The sequence below is a fragment of the Euprymna scolopes genome, chromosome 43 (assembly GCF_053919585.1).
Source record: "Euprymna scolopes isolate OS-2025 chromosome 43, ASM5391958v1, whole genome shotgun sequence".
NCBI lineage: Eukaryota > Metazoa > Mollusca > Cephalopoda > Sepiida > Sepiolidae > Euprymna > Euprymna scolopes.
Genome location: NC_136524.1, coordinates 7,487,351 through 7,512,809, shown reverse-complemented (window position 1 = coordinate 7,512,809; position 25,459 = coordinate 7,487,351). Strand labels below are relative to the sequence as shown.

General features: G+C 31.2%; 1 protein-coding gene across 1 annotated transcript; it reads right to left on the bottom strand.

Annotated features, from left to right (window-relative positions):
* Positions 1–552: 552 nt before the first annotated feature.
* On the bottom strand, positions 553–25,008 carry LOC145268450 (mediator of RNA polymerase II transcription subunit 19-like). The gene is made up of 6 exons (XM_080124017.1): positions 24,126–25,008; positions 9,933–10,089; positions 5,343–5,442; positions 3,060–3,168; positions 1,774–1,871; positions 553–820 (listed from the first exon to the last, which is right to left on the bottom strand). The coding sequence occupies exons 1-6, from the start codon at positions 24,307–24,309 to the stop codon at positions 764–766; spliced, it is 705 nt and encodes a 234-aa protein (XP_079980143.1). The 5' UTR covers positions 24,310–25,008; the 3' UTR covers positions 553–763.
* Between the last annotated feature and the right edge of the window lie 451 nt (positions 25,009–25,459).

Genomic DNA, 25,459 nt, shown 5'->3' with positions numbered 1-25,459 from the left:
TTTCTTCCCCCTTTGTCAGAAAAATCACTCATTAAAAATGAGGACTGAGGGACAAATAAGGAGAAGCGAGAGTAACGGGAGCTACCGATAACGCATCCACAATGCGTTTTCTACTCTCCATTAAAAAAAAAAAAAAATTATTAAGTATTGTACTTAATAAAAGTCCAACGGACGTGTTTAAGGGAAAGTATGGTGATAGATTCCCCTCTCACGACATAAAAATGAGTACAATTACGTAATCTATTTTTGCAATCAACTTGGTAGATAAATAAACATTTATGGACGAGAAAAAAGCTAGCATTTAATAAAACAGAAATACATAAATTAAATATTGAAATAAAATGTAGTTATTAATATTTGAATCTAAAGATAAAAAGTAGGATTAATATAGAAATCACTTATCTCGAAAAAACACTTCCGTCTCCAAAATGCAAACTGTAGAAAAGAAATATATGGATGCTTGGTTGAAACTAATTTCCATTTTTTTTAAGAACAATATTCTAGGATTCTCTTCTAATTTTAGAAATGACAAAACTTTGTAAATACGAAAAGTAAAATTTTATAAAAGTTTATTTAAAAAATCAAAATTCATAAACATTGGTCATGAGAATGGTTCAAATAAATAGCACTTCTTTAGATTCGCACTGCCACAAAAAAATGATCGGAATATTTAAGGAATTCTTGTTTCATGGCGGGGTGATTGTAAAGAAAAACCGTTTGAACAAAAGTTCCAGTTGTTTTTGTTGTAGAGAAAATCATTTGGTCAGGAGGGAATTTCAGATGAAGGAGGAACAGATGACGGATGCTCAGGACTGTGTTTCTGCAAAGAAAAAGAAATTATTCACATTCATTTAAAGGTAAAGAAATGTGACTAAATTAATGAAAAGATTAATCTCATATGGATACATTAGAATCCTTACATTTAACTATTTTATAAAACATGAGGGCAAGTAACTTAATTGAGATCTTTTAGAATGGTATCATATGGGCACAGCTTCTTGTTTGAAAATTCAAATTTATCCCCTTTGCATTGAATTTGATCCGTAGTCATTAGTAGGGCTATGACAATAGAATATTCTTATCGTTTTGACTCTAGAGTATATATCCAACACAGTTAATCAACAGAAAACCACATCACTATCTAAAAATATATAAGATATTTACTGATATATACTCGAGAGTCAAAATAATGAAAAGAATATTCTATTGTCATAGCCCTAGTCATTAGACACTAATTAAGCAAGATTATAGGAGTTTCAATTTCTTCTTTTAGACATTTTCTACAATCAAAATCCATTACAGGATTTTGATTAAATGTGGAATTAGGATTCTACACATAAGGTTTAGTAACATTTGATCTGAATGATAGTTGCTGCACAAGATGTTAAAGACAAGTACAATGTCTCCACAGATGCGTACATTCCAGTCAATACATGTTAAGTGCCACCAATTGTTGCTAATAGAATTTTGTGTGAAATCCACAGACCATCTGTGTCGCAAGTCTCTGAACCCGTTTCAGATGCTGGATATCATGAAATAGAAGATGAAGCTTGAATGTCATATTCCAGAATGGGCTGAACCAGTGATAAGTATAATGGTAAGGAGATGGCATTCAACATTGGTGGCACCAATTAGGCAGTAGATGCACAACAAAATATACTATTGTTTTACATGACAGACACTTTTTGTAGAAATATTGGAAATAAAATTAGAAAAATCCAAGATTTTCTTCTGAGATTTCTTCCAATTAAAACTAGCAGATTATCTACTGACCTTCTTCTTTTTCTTTTTCCGTTTCTTCTTTTCTTTCTCTTCTTCTGTACGTTTTACTTTCTTCTTTTTATCATGAGCAGCATCTGAAGAATTTTCGCCTAAAGAAAGAGACACAATTTAAAAATGAGAAAACATTTTATAATGGAATTATTTGCTGATAATGTTTTGTAGGATTTCCGATATTTATCCCAAGATAAAATAATAAATTATATATATAAATAAATAAATAACAGAGGACTGTGTTTCATACCCCTGTAAGAAATTGGGCTAAAATTCATGGAATACATATTGCCAGGTGTTTCCCATATATACATGAGTTAGTTTAGCTAACTAACCAATCATATTCATTGTTATTTCATCCCACAAATTAATGCCAATGGTTGAACTTTTTTTAGACAAAGGTTAAGTTGACCTTTGCACCACTTTTCCTTTTTCTTTTGTATGGGGTGCAATGCATGTCTTCTGTGAATGTGATAAATTAAAAAGGAAAACTTGTTTTAACGTATGTAGGATTTGGTTAGTTTCATTTGTATTTATTTTGTTATCAGTTGCTATCTTACATACTGGTTTAGTTTATTTCTTAATTTTATTTTTTCTTATGTATTGTTATTCTAAAGTAAAATTTATTCTGTGTGTGTTTGTTATTTCATTTCTGCAGTTTAGTAGTATATTAATTAAAACAACCAGTGAATATTATAATAATGTAAGGAAGGTTTTGGTAATTTCTTTTGATTATTTTAATTACTGTTAATATCAATAAAACTATTACATATATATAAGAAAATAGAACAATAAAATTATACGTAAATAACACCAAGCATTAATTTATTATAAACAGTTTGCATCTGTGTTCTTGTGTATACAATATTCAAAACAGACTATATTGCATCATTGATTTTAATAACAGTGGACAGTTTTGATGGTAATATATTAATGATAAATGAAAGCCACATATATTCATTTAAATATATTCAAACATTTTAAATTAATAAACATAAACAATCTACAACTGAAATAATCGTAAATCACATTTGATCTGTATATTCCTTTTCTGTAATGTGTGATTGTAGATAGATTTTAATAAAATTGGAAATGAGCGTAATAAAATAAGAGGTGCCAAAATTACAAAGATATAATAAATTGGAGAGAAAATTATATTGTTCACCAAACACCAATGTATATAGAAAAGTCAGATAAAACAAGTGATTTATATCTATAAATAAAAGATGTTTGTGTGTATGTGTAATATTAAAAGTTGAAAAATATAAAACAAAAGATTATCTTACCTTGAATTTCTTGCATGCTGCCATCTTTGCCAATTTCTTTTTTGCTCTTTTTATGTCGGTGTTTACGTTTCTGTGGCGTCTGGTTAAGAAATCTGTATTGTTCTGGAAGCTGCAAGTAGAAAGTGAACAATGTTTTCATGAATTCAGCAGAAGTGACACATCTATAAGCTTAATCAATCACATTATATATATATATATATATATATAATTAAATGTGTATAGATATATTGCTTATTTTGTCTTACAAAGACTCATCAGTGTGGCTTATATAGAACTACAAAATTTCTAACCTTAGATCTCAGGTCTAACAATAATCTGAAATTTATATCCATGCATTTGATTCAGTCATACGAATGAGATGTATAAATACTGCACTTTATCAGTACAACAAACTGTCTCTTAAGAGGAAACAATTTCAGTTTATAAGGGGAGAGCACCTTTGCATAACAACTTTAAATTGAAAAAATTCTTACTAAACAATGTGCCTTTTCTCTCTCTCTCTCTCACACTATATATATATATATATATATATATATATATATATATATATATATATATATATATATACTTGTACTTTTTTGTAGAAAAAGAAATCCCATACAGTGCTCTATTATTAGGGAAAAAACCTTTCTCGAAATAAGAGCAATATATTAGCCGACTACCGATATAAATGTAAATTCCTGTATATATTATACAAAATATATATATATATATATATATATATATATATATATATATATATATATATATATATATATATTACAGAAGATCAGAACAACATCAGTTACTGTTGGTTTCAAATCCAAACAAAAGCAACCTATAATTGGTTTCCCTTACCGGAATCTCTTAAGTTCCTAGGCTAACCAAAACAGTTTTTGAAATAAATAGATTGGAAAGGATGAAAAACAGATATAATAGAATGGGGGGCTGATTAAACTTTTGTACTTTTAGTTTATTCAGCCATTTGAAACAGCAGTTAGAAATTAAAATTAGGTTAATATTGATATTCTTATCTAAAAATTGCCCTTAAAAAAATGTTTATTATTTTAAAATTTTCTTGTTGAAAAAATAACCTTAGCCAAACTTAACTTCATGGTATAGCCAAAATGATCACCCATTTAAGTATTGATCAGGTTTAATGTTACTTAACTTCCGTGGTCAAATGAGTATCTGTTTCAATGTGAAATAACCATAATACACTTAGCTATATAATACTTTCTGGCATTTTTATTAATGGTTCTAGAATTACCTATCCCTGTCGTATTTTTTTAAAAGGATTATTCAGTCGGGTTTTGTTTTGATGCTAGATGATATTACACTGTATAGAATTACTAGAAGTTTAACAAAATTTAAATTCATAACTTTTTTTGTATGATAAATAATTATTATGATTAATTAGAAAAAAAATAGCAATCGAAAAATAATATTTATGCATTGAATGTTCAGGTAAATTACATTCCTTGAATGTGTAAATCTTTAATGTCAAGAAATAATTTAAGAATACTTAAAATTAAACAAATGCACAATAATCTTTTGTAGGCAAAATGAGTTAACAATCAGACAGCTAGATAATGTGTTAGAGTTTAGAGTTAGTTTGTTTCCAATCATTTTTTTTTTTTTTTTGCAGTCAGATTCCTTCATTTTATTATATATTTTCACAAAGAATATAATTTTGCATGAGATAATGCCAGAATTCAATAATGAATAATTTTGTACATAAAGTGGATCTTTCATTGTGCTGGACTTCTTGCTCAACTGCAATGACAGATCCATGATTAGATGAATCTGGAATGTGAAATCTGACCACACTCAATTGAGGGCTTAATTGACCAACATAAATGTCATCTTAAAGACAAATTTGTTATGTGGGCAATCACGTGGAGTGTTCGATCTGCTGCAAAATGTGGATCTTTTGAATCATAGGAAGGTTGGCCGCTCAAAACCATACGGAATAGAATTGGAAGATGGTTTATCTGTTAAACCATGAGGACCAGAGAGTAAGTGTAAAATATAAATGAAAAATTCAGGCCCCAGGATAAAGGAAAAATGTAACGTTAAATGAGGAGAAAGGTAAAACATGCTTTAGCTCCACAGGATGCACCATTGCAATATCTTAGTTTTTCTTACTCTCTCCATGTCGTTGAAAACGAATTATAAAGAATGCTGATAGATATTTAGAAGAATATATATATTATTCGATAGTTATCAGCAATTTCCTACATTGTGAAATGATGGGAAGTTAATTATTTTTAAACAATAATCGTCAGAAAAATGCATACTTACAGGTCCCGGATGAAGCCTGAAGCCGGACAAACTTGCTCCTGATAATGGTATTAATTCGCGTACAGTGATTGGAGGTTTCTCAATTACTGAACGTAATGAACTGTAAAAATTTTTTAAATGTAAAAAGAAACTATAAATTAACAAAGATAAATTATTCAACTTGTGCTTTTCAATGCATCTAAAGTTTACATTTTGTTAACTTATAATCAAAGAATTTTGTTAAACTTTATATTTTACTTTGGGCTATTATTTTAACAACAATATTTATACTTGCACCATGTGCCCTTTACACTTATCATGCAGGCGTAGTGTTCAGCTATAGTGTTGTTCCCATATTTGAATAGGATTGAATCACAATATATCTTATAAACAATTTAGTTCCATTTTATACTAGAAAGCCGGGACTCGTTTTGTTGCTGACTGAGTTCAGGCTAGATTGTTTGAATTAGAAAAAAGTGAGTTTGCAAATTAATTTTTTTTTTTTTATAAAACAAAATCAAAATTAATCTCTTTCTTTTAAAAATGCATGCATTTTGTGCTGCATGTAAGTGACAGCTAATACATCATCATGCTTTTTTCTTCCACCATCATTAATTTAAAAATGCATTTGTCTGAAAATAAAAAAATAAATATATATATATATATATATATATTTTTAAAATTTTTGTTTGGATTTTTTAGAACACGCCACAGGGAGATAACTCCGACACTCCCTCCCCATCTTTAATACTAGCTTTTCTTCCTAAAAATCGAACCTTTCGCTGTAAAAAAAAAAAAAAAAAAAAAAAAAAAAAAAATACTTGATGAAATTAAGTGAATTTTTTTTTTTTTGGAGAACTTCATTCCATAACGGATACATACAATTTAAACTTTTTCCGATATTTTCATTTTTTAATGCCTTGATTAAACTGTACAAGTACCATATATATAATTTATACATATAATATATAAATTTTTTTTTTTTTTTTTTTTTTTTTTTTTTACAAAGGCATCACCATATTATCAAGGCCCAGAGGCCACTCAAGGATAAGGGTTAAAGAGTGTACAGTAGAAGTTGGTCAATATAGTAATCATTAGTAATGAAAATTTGGTAAATTTAATAACTTATATGGAACGGCTCATCAAGAACTTATTTACTTTAGACTTGAACAAAACCATATTGTAGTCAGCCGGAAAGCAGGAAAACGGAAGACAATTCCACAGGCGTGCAGTTCTAAGAAAGAAGCTTTGTTCATGGAATCTACGTTTAGGTTTAGGCACAGATAAAGAGTGGGGGAAATTATTGATAGTGTTTACAGCTAGACGAGTGTTTCTTGTGAAAGTTTGGCGAGGGGGGACCATAGATTGAAGCTCAGTTGAACACTTTCCATGAAAATAACGATACATCAGAGACAAACTCGCAACATCTCTTCTGTGAGATAGAGGTTGCAAGGAGGAGAAAAGGACATCTCCTACGAGGCTACGAAGTCTATTTTGAACTCTATCAAGGCAGGACAAGTTCTTTCTAGCAGCTCCTGCCCAGATGTGGCAACAGTATTCCATCCTTGGACGTACCTGGCTCTTATATAGATAGAGAATAGCATCAGCAGTGAGATATCTACTGGATCGATAGAAAGATCCCACCATTTTTCCAGCGGCCTTGGCAACAGATTTGATATACGTGTTCCATTTAAGATCAGGAGTAATGGTCAAGCCCAGAAGCTTGTCAAAACTTGAGGCCTCCTGAAGACGAGAGCCATTCATTTCAATTGATGACAAATGTGGATTAGAATGTTGATGATGTAAAGAGAGAAGCTTGGTTTTAGATGCATTAAAAGTAACCAGCCACTCCTTTCCCCATTGTACTACGTGCTCAAGATCAGAGGAGAGAGAATTGGAGAGAACTTGCTCGTTTACTGTCTTAGATGTGGTACCATAAATGGTAGTGTCGTCAGCATAAATGTCTACAAATGATGTAAGGATATGATTTGGAAGATCATTAATGTAGATCAGGAAAAGAGTTGGGCCCAGGATGGATCCCTGAGGGACACCGGCATTAATATTGTGAGCTTCTGATTTTTGCCCCTCAACTACTACTCTTATGAATCTATCAGAAAGAAATGATTTAATAATTGAGAAGACTTTTCCAGCTATACCATAGCTAGCGATCTTATGAAGTAAACCTTTATGCCATACCCTATCAAAGGCTTTAGATATGTCAAGAGCAATTGCCCTAGAAAGATTGCCACCGTCGAGAGATTTGCTAATCCTATGCGATATAACTGTAAGGACATCTGCTGTAGATCTAGCAGAACGGAAACCATATTGAGTGTCACTAAGAAGGTTATTTTTGTTGAGATGTTTGATTACTTCTGTATTTAATACAGATTCTAGCAACTTACTCATGACGCACAGGAGACTTATTGGCCTGTACTGAGAGGGGGATGAGCGATCACCTGAATTCTTAAATACAGGGCATACTGATGAGATTTTCCAGGGAGATGGGAAACTATTCTCCTTAAGACAACGTTTAAACAGTTTTGTAAGTATGGGCGCTAGTTCAGGTTGAAGTTTTTTGAGTACTATGATTGGAATACCATCAGGGCCAGTTGCTTTACTGGAATCAAGGTTTTTGATTAGTTTGGCAACATCACGTACAGATATACGTATATCACATAGCGTGTTTTCTGATACAAGAGGAAATATTGGGGGTTGGCGGTCTTGGTCACAAAGGGTAGAATTAGCTGCAAAGTTCTTGACAAAGAGTTTGGCTTTGTCTGATGCTGACGAGATTACCTCAGATCCATTGATAATAGTTGGGATGGAGCACACGCTTCTGTTCAGGATTCTGTTTGCTATTTGCCAAAACTGGTGGGAACCAAGCCGCTGCTCAGCTACTTTGGACTTAACAGATTGAGCATACAACTTTCTTGCGTTCCTTATTACTTTCTTACAATGGTTGCTGGCAGTCCTGAAAACGGCTTTAGTTTCCATACATCTATTACGTTTGAAGCAGTGGAAAAAGTGATTTCTGTGCGCAATGGCAGCAGCACATTCTGGAGAGAACCATGGCTGGCTGTTAGGTTTTTGCTGAAACTTTTTAGAGGGTATGAAATGGTCAATACCTACAATTAACCATTCAGTTAGGTCTAATACTATAGAGGACACATCCTTTTTAAACATGGAATGCAGAGGTAGATCAGATATAAATGTACGGAAGCTATCCCAGTCAGCCTTAGTGTATCGATATACTGTACGATGAAGAGGTACGTCTGGGGACTTATTACATTTCATTTTTATCTTAATTGATACAACAGAGTGGTCGGAAGATCCAAGAGGCGACAGAACAGAAACTGAACATAGTTCAGGGCAAGTTGTGAGAAAAAGGTCTAGTAGGCTCGCATACTGGCCGTCATTATCGGGCACACGGGTAGGTTCCTGAACAATCTGAGTGAGGTCATAGGCAATGGAGAAATCATGACAGAACCTCCCCTCATCATCGGTCTTGTTTGAGTGGGTCAACCATTCGACGTTGTGAACATTGAAGTCTCCACATACGTGAATGTTAGCTGCAGGATAAGTAGAAAGGACTTGGTCAATTTTCTCAGATATGCTTTGAAAGATAGTAACTCCGCTGTTGTGGGGGCGATAGAGAGTAAATATAAATGCAGTAGTGTGAGCTAAAGCAACCCGGAAGCACATATAAGGTAAGTTAGGATCTTCCCTGGAGATGTCCCTCCCACATGGAAAGCTATCTTTAATATAGGCACATATTCCATGCCCATGGCGATCTTGGGGGTCAGATTTAGAAGTTAAGTTAGAGTATCCTGTAATTGCAAACTCATCAAGGGAAATAGCCTGTCCAATGCCAGTTTCACTTAAAAATAAAAGGTCTGGTTTAGTCTCCTGTAATTGGGTTTCAACCTCTGGAAGGTTAGAACGTAGACCCCTGATGTTGGAGAAGGAGACATGGTAGTAGGGGTCTACGTTGGAAGTTGGAGAACCGGGTTTAATCGTGTATTTTTTCTTGAAACTTGTCATGATGAAATTTTGGAATTTGTGGACTAGGTCGACAGATTTACTTAATTTATACATAAATTTATACATGTATTTATATATAATATATACAGAGGATGAGGAAAAAATTAGAATTGATCTGTACAAAGTTACTGATGCATTAATTATAAAAATTTATTTTTTGAAAGAGAGTTTCATAACAATTTCATAATTACTGAATTTTTAATATTTTCAAACGCAAGGGAAGGGGCTTCATTAAATTGAGATGCAGCTGAATTTGCCACCATTGTTAAATTCTAACAAGTTACAATGAAAAAGCTCAAATTGGATTTAAGTTGATATTTCACATCTGATGAGCAATTCAGATCAAGAAAATGTAAATTTAACATTTAATAAATATCTTGAATGTTTTTTTTAGATTTGTTTCTATTTTTATCAGTAAATATCAACTTTTTACCATTTAAAATGGATGAAAAGTTCATTTTGCATCTTGTTAGAAAAACATTTTATTTTTAAAAAAACAATGCTCCTTTCAATTGTAGCATGTCGTTTCATTCAAATGTACACAGACAACTAAAACTAAAAATAACTTACCTGGAGTCATTAATACCAGGTGAGTCGATGTTTCCAGGAAGATTTGGCAAAAAAGCACTCAGTTCTTCTTTGACTTTCTTTGTAAAAAATTTATTATAAGAATTCCCAAGACCATGGTAAGACATTAAGTTGGTATAGCCTGTCATCTCAGCTTGTTCTGAAAAATCAATATCAAGTCATTCACTTTTGAAATTGATTTTCAAATAAATATTTAATGTTTTAGATATCACTCCGTGCCAGACTGAATCTGTCGGTTGCATGCACCCTAACTTTACTTGTGTTGGTTGCCACACATCCATTGCAATTATTTCATTTGAATGATTTTCGTCAAATTGTTCTGCTCACAATTGATATTTCTACTACTTTTCGTATTCCTCATTTGTATTGTTTATTTACACAATATTTTTTCCATATTTAAATATGATTTTTAATTTTATGACATTTCAGCTGTAATTAGGTCATTTTATGCCAAGAAAACATGATTCATTGTAGGTTACTTTGTTCTATAGAAATATATTTTTTTAATAGTTTCTAAAGGATAGTTTAAATGTAACTCATACTTAACAGAACAAAGTGTACATGAAGGTCATGGTAACACTCCTCTCTCAAATTAAGGCCTCACTACTGAATGTAGTTTTGTGTCACACCCAGGACAGTTTTGGGGAGGGAGACTGCTAAATTAGATAGTAGAGTTAGAAAATGAGGTAGGCAGAAAAATAAAAGAAAAAATTTGGAGGTAATGGAGTAGAGTAGAAGTCAAGGGTGTTTGAGGCAAAATGATAATGCATTGTTGATATTTTTCTTAAATGAAATTATTAGAAATTAAATTAGGCCATAGACAGCATAGTGGTCGAAATTCAATCCATTAATGAGACGGAGGTGCTGCTTATAAGCTTCAGAGACAATAAAAAAATCTACCTTTAACCAACGTAGATAAACAGAAAATCTATCTATTGTGTAAACAAGCAGAAAAACAAATTTTGTCAATGGTTTGAACATCTGTAGTCAGGTTATCCGTATGCGAGAACAAGAAGGCAAAACACTTGAAAGTAAAGAAGCAAGAACAAGACATAAACAAGAAAAACCTAATTATCTGTATTGAGCCAAGTTTGATTGAAGAATAAATCTTGTACTAAAATTTGACATCAGATAGAAGCATCGAATTACAAAATCGAAAACACTAACATGTGAATATTGAAATAACACCTGAATATGAAGGATTATCCCCAGAACTTTGGAGAGTGAAGCAGAAATGTGATGAATGCCTCAATAAACTTCATACAGTTAAAATCAGGGTGTTAAAAGTCTAACGTTTTGTAAGGAGTCAAACTCGTAAGAATGCTAAAGCCAGATTTTAAAATCTCCAAAGGATCAGCTGACAGTCTTAAGATTGGAAAGACTTAAAATAAGGATTAAATGTTTTCAAATCCTACGTGTAAAAACCTTATACCTTCCAACTCAGAGACACTGGTTAAATAAAATTCTACCAACAAGATAAAACAGAGAACTACTTCCATACAAATAATTGGAGAGAAAGGGAAAGGCTACAAAGTAACATGTATTAATTATAACATATTTTGGTGATTGTCCAGAACAGCCTACAAAGCAAAATATATTTCCAAGATGAGATATTTTTTGTTATTTGTATCTTTCAGACTGTTGTCTTTATCTTGATTGTTTTGGACGTGGCAATCTCCAGTCTTACCAGCCACCTATCTTGTCTGTCAGTAAACTTCTGGGAATTTCAAACCATGATGTCCTCATCTTGGTTATTGTCACGTCAGGTTACATTGTATTCCTTAGACTTCAGAGTTTTTACTGAATTTAATTATCTTATAATTAAATACAGTTTGTAAAATGCACTGAAACACTAGTTTCATTGGAGTTTTACTAAAATAGTAATATTTTTAAAAGGAAAATCATCAAACCCAAAACAGATAAAACCAAATAATAAAAAAAAAATGTTTATTGACTTTTACACTAAACCCAAATAGTGTTCCAGAAAGAAAAGAAAACAAAATGCTCTTCATTAGCATAAAGAATGTTCAGAAGTGCAGCATTGCATTAAATGTATTAAATGTACATTAGTAAAGGAAAAAACAAAAATGACATAAGTCACATATTAGTAAATAATTATTTCAGTTTGCTTGCATTCCTATTTTAATAAATAGAAAAGTCTCAAACTATTTTTTAGCATTCCTGTCATAAGTAGAGGAGGGAGCAGAATAATGAATCCCCATCCCCTTAAAATTAAAGGTAAATTCTTATTTTGTTCACTTAAATTATTTTAAATAAAATGGGATTTGGCATCAATAAAAATAAAAAAAAATTTTAAGTAAAATATTTTAAAGCAAAGGTATATTATAAGCAGTGAAAAAAAATACAACTGTGAATTACTTGAGACTTCTACCCATTTATAGCTGACAGAGCAAGAGCATGCCACTTCTATGGATTAAATAAAGGATTCCGTTTGAAATTTCGTGCAAGTCCCTAAGTTTAACATGACACTACTTAAGGTCTAAGCTTACATTAGCCACAACATTTTGAAAATAACACTCAAGATGAGAACATTAGTCAAAGAATCAAAATAGTTTGAAGAACATTACATTTTTACATTAGTGATTTTGTTAATTTTTTTAGGAATTAGTAAGACGCTATGTGATTATCTAAAAAGATAATTATTATCAGAAGGGACATTTTCTACTTTGATACCGCCATCCCATCTGCAACTGGAACTCAAATTCAGTACACAATCTTTACCATAACCAAATAAATTGGTTGGGATTAATATTGAAATTTATATGACTGAAATATGGAGTAACCAAAAGTATTAGTAAAAGTCTCTATTAGCACCGCGAAATTGACTTGTAATGAACTCCGAAAGTTTATTGTAAAGTTAGTGTTCATGATCAGTTATTCAAATTTATAGGAAAAAAAAATGAAAAAAAAAAAAATGGACGATTGTGCAGGGAGAAATAGAGTGAAAAAAATTACAAATAACTAATATCAGATCTAAGAAAATTTGATCTGACTCATCTAGTTTTGAAATGTTTTTAAAGTGTTTGCTTTAGATTTCATAGCGTCTCGTCAGAAATTTCTTCCTGTTACTTATACTGCACAATCGCCCAAAATATCAATAGGTAAGAACACTGTATCACCCAGAAATGTGTAACAATATGGATAAACTTTGCAGAATAACCAACAAAGCACCAAAAAAGAAAAACAAAAAGTAATGGGGGTGGAAAAAAAAATATATATTACAAATAAATTATACCAAAGGCAAGATAAACTACTAACATGGATAAGCTTTTGATGTTTAATTTAAAGTCCTTTTATTTGGAAACAGAAGCAGTGTAAAGTTTGTAAAGCTAAAATGAAAAATAAAATAGTGGTCTCATTCGATACCTAGTCGAACCTTGATAATAACAAAAAAATCGGAAATTACACAAACTACTGATAGAAACACATCCAATAAATGACAAAAATGTGCAGAAATATAATGTTCTATCCATATTGTTTGATTTTTGACCGATTAGTGAGGCTCTACTTTGGCTACAATGAGAGTACTATTTTGTTTTACATTCTAACAACAGGCTTCACACTACCTTTATTTTTAATTAAAAAAATTAAAAAAAACACTTTAAAATAAGTTAAAACAAAAACTTATCCCGGTAGGTGTAAAAATAACAGCTTGTCTTTAGTAACATTTGCTTTTCTGTTTTGTTGGCTATTCCGGAAAATCATCGTTTCTTCTACTTGAGAGAAAAAAAAAAATCATCGTTTCTTCTACTTGAGAGAAAAAAAAAAAATCATCGTTTCTTCTACTTGAGAGAAAAAAAATCATCGTTTGTTCTACTTGAGAGAAAAAAAATCATCGTTTGTTCTACTTGAGAGAAAAAAAAATCATCGTTTGTTCTACTTGAGAGAAAAAAAATCATCGTTTGTTCTACTTGAGAGAAAAAAAATCATCGTTTGTTCTAACTTGAAAGAAAAAATTCCAAGCAATGAATCTGCCGTACCATTTATTTACCACTTTGATCTTTTGTTTTGCACGTGGTCACAGGTTCATTCGTGTATGTTCCTGTCGGAGGATCAATAAAGTTTGGGCTACTGTTCACCTGTTAATTTATATGAGAAAGATTTGAACTGTTGAATAAGTTCAGTAATCAATATGATCTGCTTATTTTTTATGTTCAACTTAACTTAAAGTTGAAACTTTCATTTTAATAGAACCAAAATGTAGAATATATAAAGTGACCAAAGAAAAGTATTACGTCATAAAACTAAGCCCGGATTTAGGATTAGTGGTTGAATTAATAAATGGCACCAATTGTACTGATTCAACATCCAGTTTAGAGACGCTAATATGGCGATGGACAAAATGGAAGTGGGTTGTAAGGTTTGTTTTAATGGAGTCTCTCTTTAATAATCTACTAAAAATCAGGTAATTATCTAATCAATATGAAATTTTCATGAATTATTAAGTGAAGAATGAATTTTATAACGGTATATATTTTTTTCAAAATCGATATATATATATATATATACACACACACACATATTTTTTGCATACATATCCTCCCTCTCCTTCATTTTTGGTCACTACTTGCCCTTAAAATAAAAAGCTGAACCTGAACATATACTTCCGGTATGGAGGGGTTGGGGGTGGAGGAAGAATGTAGAAAAACAGCAGACCTTTAAATTCTGAGAATGAAAACCCGAATTTTGGACGTGTTTAATTTTTCACCGCTTATGTCTTGAATTGTGAAGTTCATTTATTATATTATAAATAATTAGCATCTTTCAGATTAGCATAAAAAAATATTTTCATTAGTTTTAGGAAAACTTGACTTTAAAATTTTTGAAAATAAATTTTATAATTTTCTTTTAGAAAGCTCAATATTACCAATATAACATTAATACAGAAGGTTTTGACGAATCGATACTAAAAAGAAAAAATATGTATACAACTGTGGAAGTTGAAAAATTACAATTGTTTCTGCAATTTGTTGTTTATGTGAGATTCTTTGAAGTATGGTGGCAGATAGGTGCTACAAACAGTTGTTATCTCATTTAAAGAAAAACTGCTCAAAATCATAAGATTGTCGTCTGTGTGTTTGTTGACATCACATAATTCAAATCAGCCAATGAATTGATGATACGAAGGCAAGCATTCAAAGTGGACACAAAAGTGGTTGTCTGACCATTTATTTTCAAACAAAATTCAATAAAATATTGAATCTGCTAAAAAAAAAACAAATTTTACAATCTTTTTTACAAAATTGGGGAAAAATACAGTATGATCTGGTTTATGGGAAAATAACGTGGTTCACTTGTTATTAATGAAAAAATAAAAAATGGAAAATGATTTCATGGAAATAAAAATAAATTTACCCTATTAAAAAAGTGGAATTTATTCTAAATACAACAAGAAATGAAAAAAAATTCTGAGGAAAATATAAGGAAAAATTTGGAAATTATAAGAGCAGACTAAAAATGATATTAAAACTTAAATATATAATACCACAAATTCATACTTGATGTAAAAAAATATATCAGAAAACAAAGTAGTTTTAGTTTAGTTTTCTATAACCGGTATAATTTTCTATACTTTTAAAAAGCTTACAATTCAATTACATTATCGACTCATCATAAAAAATGGAATTATTTGAAATGTAGGTAATGATATTCTAATATTTTTGCATATTCTTATAGCAAACCGCCCTAAATCTTAATTTAGACATAAAAACATTAATTTAATTGATTCAAAAACATTTTTTTTTAAATATTTAAAGTTTTGTTTAATGCTTACTTTGGTGTAAGATAGAGTTAACAGATCGGTTTTGTTTTAAATATGTCGTTTTAAGCAAAAACAATATTATGTACTTGTCATGTAGAAAATAGTAATATATCCAAAAATTACGAAAATAGTAATATATCTTTTCTTTTCGGCAAAAATTGGTACTTAACTGTTTTTTTGTTGAAAAATTTTAAAGTTTAAACTTCTATTTAAAATTATTTTAAGAATTCTGTTTTTAATATAAAATTGGGAGTTTTATCTTTCTGGAAAAATCAAAATTTGTTCTGAAATATTGGATTTTATTTATTTTTTATTTTTTACAAAATATCACTTATCACGGCCCGAATGTCACTCGAGGATAAGGGTTAATGAACGTAAGGTGGTAGTTTAGCAATCGTTAATAATATAAATTGAGTATAATTTGATTACTTATGGGGATGGCTCAATAATAGATTTTAATTAGTTAAAAAAAAATCAACTTGATTTTTCTCTGTGTTTTGGCCGTATCTACGTTAATACATGCTTCTTTTTTTTTTTTTTAACAGATTTCTTTTTAGTTTCCAATTTTCAGTGCAGTACAATTTGATTTAAAAAAATTCATTCTAGGTAAAAACATTGGCAGTCTTGCGGTTAAGTCCCGGCAAAGTTCGACAACTCTAGAAGGGTCACATCAGTATTTTACACCGAGGGAAATCACGAATATTACGAATTATTAGATTTAAAATAAAAATTATTAAAGTTTTAAAATAAAAATATGCAATTAATATAAAAAATATTTTAATATTGGCAGTAAGAACTTGATTAAATAAAGTAAACAAACAAAATATACATTTTTATATATTTACTAGCAGGGCTACCCGGGACCGTATAAACAATGAGAAAATTGAATTTGATTTTGAATATATTTGTTATTCTTAGGAGCGACAAATTTTTATTGTCTACGTATCATTTGAGCAAAAGAATATTTTACCTACCTAGGACAGGTATTACACGTATGAAATAATTGTATCTACCTAGGGTAGGTAATTTACAGCATGTATATGAAATAATTTTACTTTTACAAGGACGGGTAATATACAACACATATTTAAAATAATTTTACCTACACTAAGATGGGTAATTTGTATACATATATGAAACAAATTCACATACTTTTTTTTACCCCAAAACGGATATTACTTTCTCCAACCCCACCCGCAAAAGAAAACTCAAGAGCACATTTAAAATTAACATAATCGTGCTTCTTTCTACCCACTACTACAACCATCACATCATTCCCAGATGATTACATAAAAAAAATCTTAACCCCCTACAGAAACTAAGCTAGGAAACTTTCATAGAAAACCAACAATATATATATATTAATCTAATTTTGAGATCATAAATTGTTTAAGCCATATCCGGAATCGACTTCACAGATAAAGTAATTTTGAGATAGAAAATTGTTTAAGCCATTTCCGGTAGAAACTTTATCTTCTACCACCTTCATTTAATCCAGAGCGGCACTGATTATTCTGTTAATATATATTTGCCCCTATCTGATTCAATCCCAGGCAACGCCAGATATTTTGCTAATATATATTGCCATCAATCTCCTTGAATCCCGGGCGATGCCAGGGATATTGCTAGTAAATTATCTCATGTATCTCATTCAAGCTTGAGTAACGCCGGGTATTCTGCTAGTGTATATGCGTAGCTATCTAATACAATCTCGGGCGACACCAAGTGTTCATCTATCTATCTATACTGTATTTGTACCTATATCATTTAATCCCAGGCGATACCAGGAATTCTCTTAGTATTCATTTGCACCTGCATTATTAAATCCCGGGCAATTCCTGGTATTCTGCTTCTATATATTTCCACCTATCTCATTCAATCCGGGGTGATGCAGGGTATTCTGCTAATATATATAATTTCATCTATCTCATTCAATCCCAAGCGATGCCAGGTATTTTGCTAATATATATTCTCAACAATTTCATTCAATCCCGGTATATCTCCATCAATCTCATTAAATCCTGGGCGACGCAAGGTATTGTGTTATTATATATTCCAATCAATCTAATTCAATACAAGGCAATGCCATTTATTCTGCTAGTATATATTTGATCCCAGGCGCCACACGTGCATTCTGCTTGCATACATTAACATGTATCTCATTCAATCCCAGGTGACTCCGGGTAATCTGCTAGTATATATTTGGACGTATCTTGTTAAATCCCATAATTCTTGGAAATGTTACTAATTTCGACAATCATTTTTCCTAATTCAACCCACATTATCGTCCACCGCTTACTAAAATGATAACTTTGATAAATTGTCTTGGCTGTTTATTTTGTTACAAACACACCATACAAATAACTCTCATTTCATCGTTTTTCATAATTCTTGGGTATGTTACTAATTTCGACCATCATTTTGTATGCTTCAACCCACATCATTCCCCCCCCCATTACTAAAATAATAACTTTGACACATTTTCTGGGTTGTTTATTTCATTACAAACACACCAATCAAGTAACTCACATTTAATCATTTTTCATAATTATTGGATATGTTACTGGCTTGTTATTTCATTACAAACACACCAGTCAAATAACTCGCATTTCATCATTTTTCATAATTCTTAGATAGGTTACTAATTTCGACAATCATTTTTCATGATTTAACTCACAGAATTGGCCCCCTCTTACTAAAATAATAACTTTAAGACTATGTCTGGGCTGCTTATTTCATTATAAACACACCAATAAAATTACTTACATTTAATCACTTTTCATAATTCTTGGATATGTTACTTATTTCGACCATCATTTTTCATGACTTAACCCACATAATCTCCTTCCTCTTAATAAAATAATAACTTTGAGACATTGTCTGGCTGGTTATTTCCTTACAAACACACCATTCAAATAACTCACATTTCATCATTTTTCATAATTCTTGGATATGTTACTAATTTTGACAATCATTTTTCATGATTTAACCACACATAATCGCCCCTCTCTTACTAAAATAATAACTTTGAGACATTGTCTGGCTGGTTATTTTCACATTTTATCATTTTGTGTTTGGACACGCCCAAAAATTGAGAAAATGTTGAGTTTCTTTGTTAAAATAATGGAACTCTTTACTCTTTTGTCTCCCAATTTTTTGTCTGCTAAAATTTTAATCATGTGATTACAGTGTAGCATTAATAAAATAAACCATTCATTCAATTGTCTCTTGTTATGGATTTAGCTGAATACGATATTGAAAATCACTTTATTGATATATATGCACTTATGTTACCAGGCTGACGGGCGTATTGTAACTTTTTTCTTTTTTTTTTTTACACAGTGATCACCACTTATCAAGGCCCGGAAGCCACTCAGGGATAAGGGTTATTGCAAATACATTACGTTAGTGTGGAGATTTGATGAAGTGTTTACTTAAGGGGGCAGTTCATTAGGAATTTGTTAATGTTGGACTTGAAGACATCCAAGTTGTAGTCAGGTGGGAAGCAGGCAGACGGAACAGAGTTCCACAGGCGTGCAGTTCTAAGAAAGAAGCTTTGTTCATGAAATCCGCGTTTTGATTTAGGCACAGATATAGATTCTGTACTTTCACCTAACAATTTAATAAAAAAAGATATTGTAAAATGTAAATTTAACTTGAAAATACTATTTAAAAATTAGCACGATAACATTCACCACTTTATTTTACATTTTCCAAAGGACCATTTGAATACATTGATTTATATTTAAAATGTGTAATTATTTCTAAAAAAATAAGTACTAAAAAATAAGTACCAATAAAGTGATTTTTAATATCGCATTCAGCTAAATCCATAACAAACGGCACTTGTACAAATGGTTGACACTACACCGTTATCACCTGATTAAAATTTTAGCAGACGAAAAATTGGGAGACAAAAGAGTAAAGAAAACCAAAATTATAGTACTCAAAAAACTTCAACCTGAACTTGCGCCCATACTTACAAAACTGTTTAAACGTTGTCTTAAGGAGAATAGTTTCCCATCTCCCTGGAAAATCTCATCAGTATGCCCTGTATTTAAGAATTCAGGTGATCGCTCATCCCCCTCTCAGTACAGGCCAATAAGTCTCCTGTGCGTCATGAGTAAGTTGCTAGAATCTGTGTTAAATACAGAAGTAATCAAACATCTCAACAAAAATAACCTTCTTAGTGACACTCAATATGGTTTCCGTTCTGCTAGATCTACAGCAGATGTCCTTACAGTTATATCGCATAGGATTAGCAAATCTCTCGACGGTGGCAATCTTTCTAGGGCAATTGCTCTTGACATATCTAAAGCCTTTGATAGGGTATGGCATAAAGGTTTACTTCATAAGATCGCTAGCTATGGTATAGCTGGAAAAGTCTTCTCAGTTATTAAATCATTTCTTTCTGATAGGTTCATAAGAGTAGTAGTTGAGGGGCAAAAATCAGAAGCTCACAGTATTAATGCCGGTGTCCCTCAGGGATCCATCCTGGGCCCAACTCTTTTCCTGATCTACATTAATGATCTTCCAAATCATATCCTTACATCATTTGTAGACATTTATGCTGACGACACTACCATTTATGGTACCACATCTAAGACAGTAAACGACCAAGTTCTCTCCAATTCTCTCTCCTCTGATCTTGAGCACGTAGTACAATGGGGAAAGGAGTGGCTGGTTACTTTTAATGCATCTAAAACCAAGCTTCTCTCTTTACATCATCAACATTCTAATTCACATTTGTCATCAATTGAAATGAATGGCTCTCGTCTTCAGGAGGCCTCAAGTTTTGACAAGCTTCTGGGCTTGACTATTACTCCTGATCTTAAATGGAACACGTATATCAAATCTGTTGCCAAGGCCGCTGGAAAAATGGTGGGATCTTTCTATCGATCCAGTAGATATCTCACTGCTGATGCTATTCTCTACCTATATAAGAGCCAGGTACGTCCAAGGATGGAATACTGTTGCCACATCTGGGCAGGAGCTGCTAGAAAGGACTTGTCCTGCCTTGATAGAGTTCAAAATAGACTTCGTAGCCTCGTAGGAGATGTCCTTTTCTCCTCCTTGCAACCTCTATCTCACAGAAGAGATGTTGCGAGTTTGTCTCTGATGTATCGTTATTTTCATGGAAAGTGTTCAACTGAGCTTCAATCTATGGTCCCCCTCGCCAAACTTTCACAAGAAACACTCGTCTAGCTGTAAACACTATCAATAATTTCCCCCACTCTTTATCTGTGCCTAAACCTAAACGTAGATTCCATGAACAAAGCTTCTTTCTTAGAACTGCACGCCTGTGGAATTGTCTTCCATTTTCCTGCTTTCCGGCTGACTACAATATGGTTGTGTTCAAGTCTAAAGTAAATAAGTTCTTAATGAGCCGTTCCATATAAGTTATTAAATTTACCAAATTTTCATTACTAATGATTACTATATTGACCAATTTCTACTGTACACTCTTTAACCCTTATCCTTGAGTGGCCTCTGGACCTTGATAATGTGGTGATGCCTTTGTAAAAAAATAAAAATAAAAATAAAAAAATAAAAAAAATAATTTACATGTATGTTAAAATTCTAAAATCAAATAGGGACTGAATATTTAAAAAAAAAAAAAAAAAATCCTAAATGGTGCATGCCTTGTTTGGAGAGATTTCCATATGAATTTTTCACTGGTTTCTATAGCGTTTTCCAAAAGATAAATAAATAAATTCTAGTGGCTTCATGTCTTGCCTGGATCGATTTCCAGATAAAATTTCAAGTGGCTCAATGACTTGTCTGGAGCGATTTATAAACATAATTTTTTTTTTTAACAAAAACGAATAAATTTATTTTGAAACGAAAGAAATCAATTTGGTCTACCTTCTGGTATTTGTTTACATGAGTTGAACTCGTCGTTCACATTGGAAATGTCGATTTTTATATGTTTTCACGCATGCTCACAAGTGTATTAAAAGGTAATCATTTTCCAAGTTACGATACCCGATATGGACTAACTTTTGTTTACAGCCAGAAATAGAAAGAGAGATTAATTCTGGCGCTTACAGGCCACCAAAGTTTTCAACTCGAAGAAAGGGAGACGTTTGTCTCCCCTTTATTCCAGTTGTGAACATCTGATATCACAGTATTTTATTTAAAAAGGACATGGAATATAAAATATAAATATGGATAAATTCTTAACAATGAAGAATGGGAGTACCCATTGATTATTATTTTTTATAGGTAAGTGATTTTTTTGGAATTTATATATATTTATTATATTCGAAGTAAGTTAAAATTCATTGATTTTCTTAAAATCTTTTTTAAAGAAAACCAATTTAAAAAACAGATATTGCATATTTTGCTATTAAACCTGTTATTATTTTAAATTTTGGTCTTTGCTCCTTTTATTGAAAAATAAAATTAGGGTTTAAATTACATTTTTCAAGTAGTTAAAAGCTTCGAAAGACAGTAAGTCTAATTATTCAAGTTTTTATCACGCATTTTTAATGGCGATTTCTGACACTGCTAGTGTATTATTGTCTTAACAGAAAAACGAACAAAATAAAATCTGAAGTAATGAACCACGTAACAAAATATAAATTTATACAAAATAAAACAACTTTGAAAATTAAACATTTCTTAAAAGGTGTACTGTTGTCTTATGCTTTTAATAATTCGTGGAAATGCGTGTCCTTTCTCACGCCGTCTCCACAAATCTTCCATTAGATGGGAATGGAACAAATTTTCTTTTTTTTTTTATATTAATTATATATTTTATGTTAATTACATATTTTTTATTTTAAAACTTTAATAATTTTTATTTTTATTTTAAAACTAATAATTCGTAATATTCGTAATTTAACTGTGTAAAATAGAGTTGTCGAACTTTACCGGGACTTAACTGCAAGACTACCAAAACATTTTCGTACTAACGTGTCGTTTCATTTTACTTTTATATTTGTAAATTTTTTTTTTTTTTTTTTTTTTTACACGATCATTTTTTTTTTTTTTTGTGTGATTTTCAGAATTTTTTTTTACTAATTTCGACATAATACGTTTTTACCTAAACTGTATTTATTTGAAATCGAATTATACTGCACAAGCACCGAGTTTTCTTATCATAAAAAAACAGTTACTGTCTTAAAACTGTCAGAAAATATTAAGATTTACCTGCGGTTCTTGGGAGGAGAAGGAAAATTAACCAACAGCTCCCTATCTATACAGGGTTATGTACCAATCTCATTGATAGAATGAGTGCATATAAAGAATCACTTGGGAGCGGTCATGGTTCTTTTTTTTTTTCTTTTTTTTTTTTTTTTTTTTGGCGTCAATTTCTATTGTTGTTGTTCTTGTTGTTTGGATTGTGTATTCTTTCCCTGGCAACTGATCCCTGAATAATGTAATCTTTACCCGAGCATTCGAGGCAATCAATTTCCTGCGGCGAAAGGTCGCAACATAACCATTGTTGCAATCCCTGCTTTGATGGACTACTAACAAGAGAACTGCTGTCTTTGAGTGGAAATTCCTCACAGAACAGGGGTTTCAAAATTACGGTCCGCAGGTCAGATTCGGTCAGCCAAAGTTTTTAATCCGGCCCGCAGAGCTCTTATGTAAAATGTAAACATTAAGAAAAAATGTAAACAATGGATATGTGTGAAAATAGAGTGATGGTTTTTGTTCAGAAAATGATTAAACGAACGAGGTTTTGGGGAACCACTAAAAAGCAAAGCTAAAAATCTAAACAGTATAAAATAGGTCCAGATCATTTATAATTATTTTGGCTCGCGTAGCTCTAAAACGTCAGCAATACCCCCCCCCCTCCCCGTTCGAAAACTTTAGTGATCCCTGCCTTAGAGAGGAAAAAATAACAACAAAACAAAAAAAAACAAACAATAACAAATTTCGATTGGAGTACGAATACGACTACACTTTTGTTTTTTGTTTTTGTTTTTTTGCCTAAATTGAATTTAGCGGTTTTGAACAATCTGTTGTACAGTTAATGTTCTTGATCAAACTTTAGTATGAAAAAATGTTAATGAAGTTTAATTATGAAGTGGTTAAAACAGGTATTTTAAATTGTCCCGATAAGGATTTCTGATCATAACGCTAAAAAAAAAAAAATAATAATAAATAAATAAAAATAACTAAAAACACTTTATTGGCGACGGGAGTGATTCTATAAAACATCTGAAACATGATTTCTTGAAGACTAACACGAATTCTAAATCCGGACGCAAATACGAAAAATAACTTTTAAAAAACGGAGGGGATATAAAAAGTACGCACGACGTGGATGTAAAAAAAAAGTCGTTAAAAATCGAAATCGTGTAATGTTTAATATTTTAATAGCCTGTTTATATATTTTTCGTCCATAGTTGTTATATCATAATCCAAAACAAAATACATACCCGGTACATCTTTCATCAAATAAAAAGGTCCCGAATGAATGACAGACGGAACCTTTCCTAGACTAATTGTGGTCTTCAGGGTGCCTGTAGAATCAGTACGAGGGTATGCGGGTGATCTGGACCCCCTGGGGCTGGATTTTGGGCTTGACGTAGCTTGCTCTACCCGACGCGGCTGATCAGCCATTCTCTCTAAACAAAGATTTGAATATACTAAATTTCATGGCGTCCTACTCTCTAATTTAGAAACGCCGGAAATAGCAGCTCCGCATAAAACATAAATAAATATCTTTCATTGAGCAATAATCTAAAACTATTAAATGTTATTGCTTAAAAAATTAAAATCAAATTTTTATTCATTGTTTAAAACTTTTTATTTTTACATTTCCTTTTAAAAAATCAAAATAAAATATAATTTAAAATATTTTTAAAAAGAAGTTTTGTAGCGTAATATTCATTCCGCATTTACAGAATATAAAATTTTACTTCATATTTTTTATTTTTATTTTTCATAGTTAATTTTCTTGAAAGAAATCGCTGAATTATCACATACTATCGTTTTTGAGTTTTAGTATTTTAAACTAGGTACGGGCAATAATGGCTGAAAAATAAATAGGGGGACACAGTTTTGAAAGCCGATTTACCATAATTTGTTGTAGGTTTCGGACAACTTTTTGATTGTATTTGAAAGATTAAAGCCTAAAGTTAATTTCCAAAAGGAAAAAAAATATTTGTACACGTGAAAAAAAAAAGAAGAAAAATGTTTTCCGGTTGACAAATTCAGCTAAATTTTGAAGTTAAATAAATAAATTAATTATAAAAATCCTTTGAAAGATAAATGTTAGTTTTCTGGTTTAATTAGTAAAGGGCACTTCCGCATGTCAGTGATATTAGCAACAGAGACGAGTTATCGACCCCTGTTCTTCGAAAGAGGACTGACGTCTAGCGGCCATTATGTGAACCTCAAATATAAACATAACACAAAAATATATGCAACTCGAAACAACAAAGTATCACAATATAATTTTAATGTATTAATAGAATTTCTTTTCAATGAGTAACTGAAAATAAAATAATAAATATGATAAAAACATGAAACATTTATAGATTGTTTTTAGAATTTTTTGCTTGTTTGTTTTTTGTTGTTGTTTTTCACGGTAAGAAGCTTGTGTAAAAATGTAGCAAAATATAATTTTAAAAACATGAAACATTTATAGAGGTTTAATAAAAATAATATTTTTTTTTTTTACAGAAAGATTGTATAAAAATGTAGCAAAATATAATCTTAGTTTACACACACTTTTAGAAAATGAAGAGTTATCGACCCCTGTTCTTTG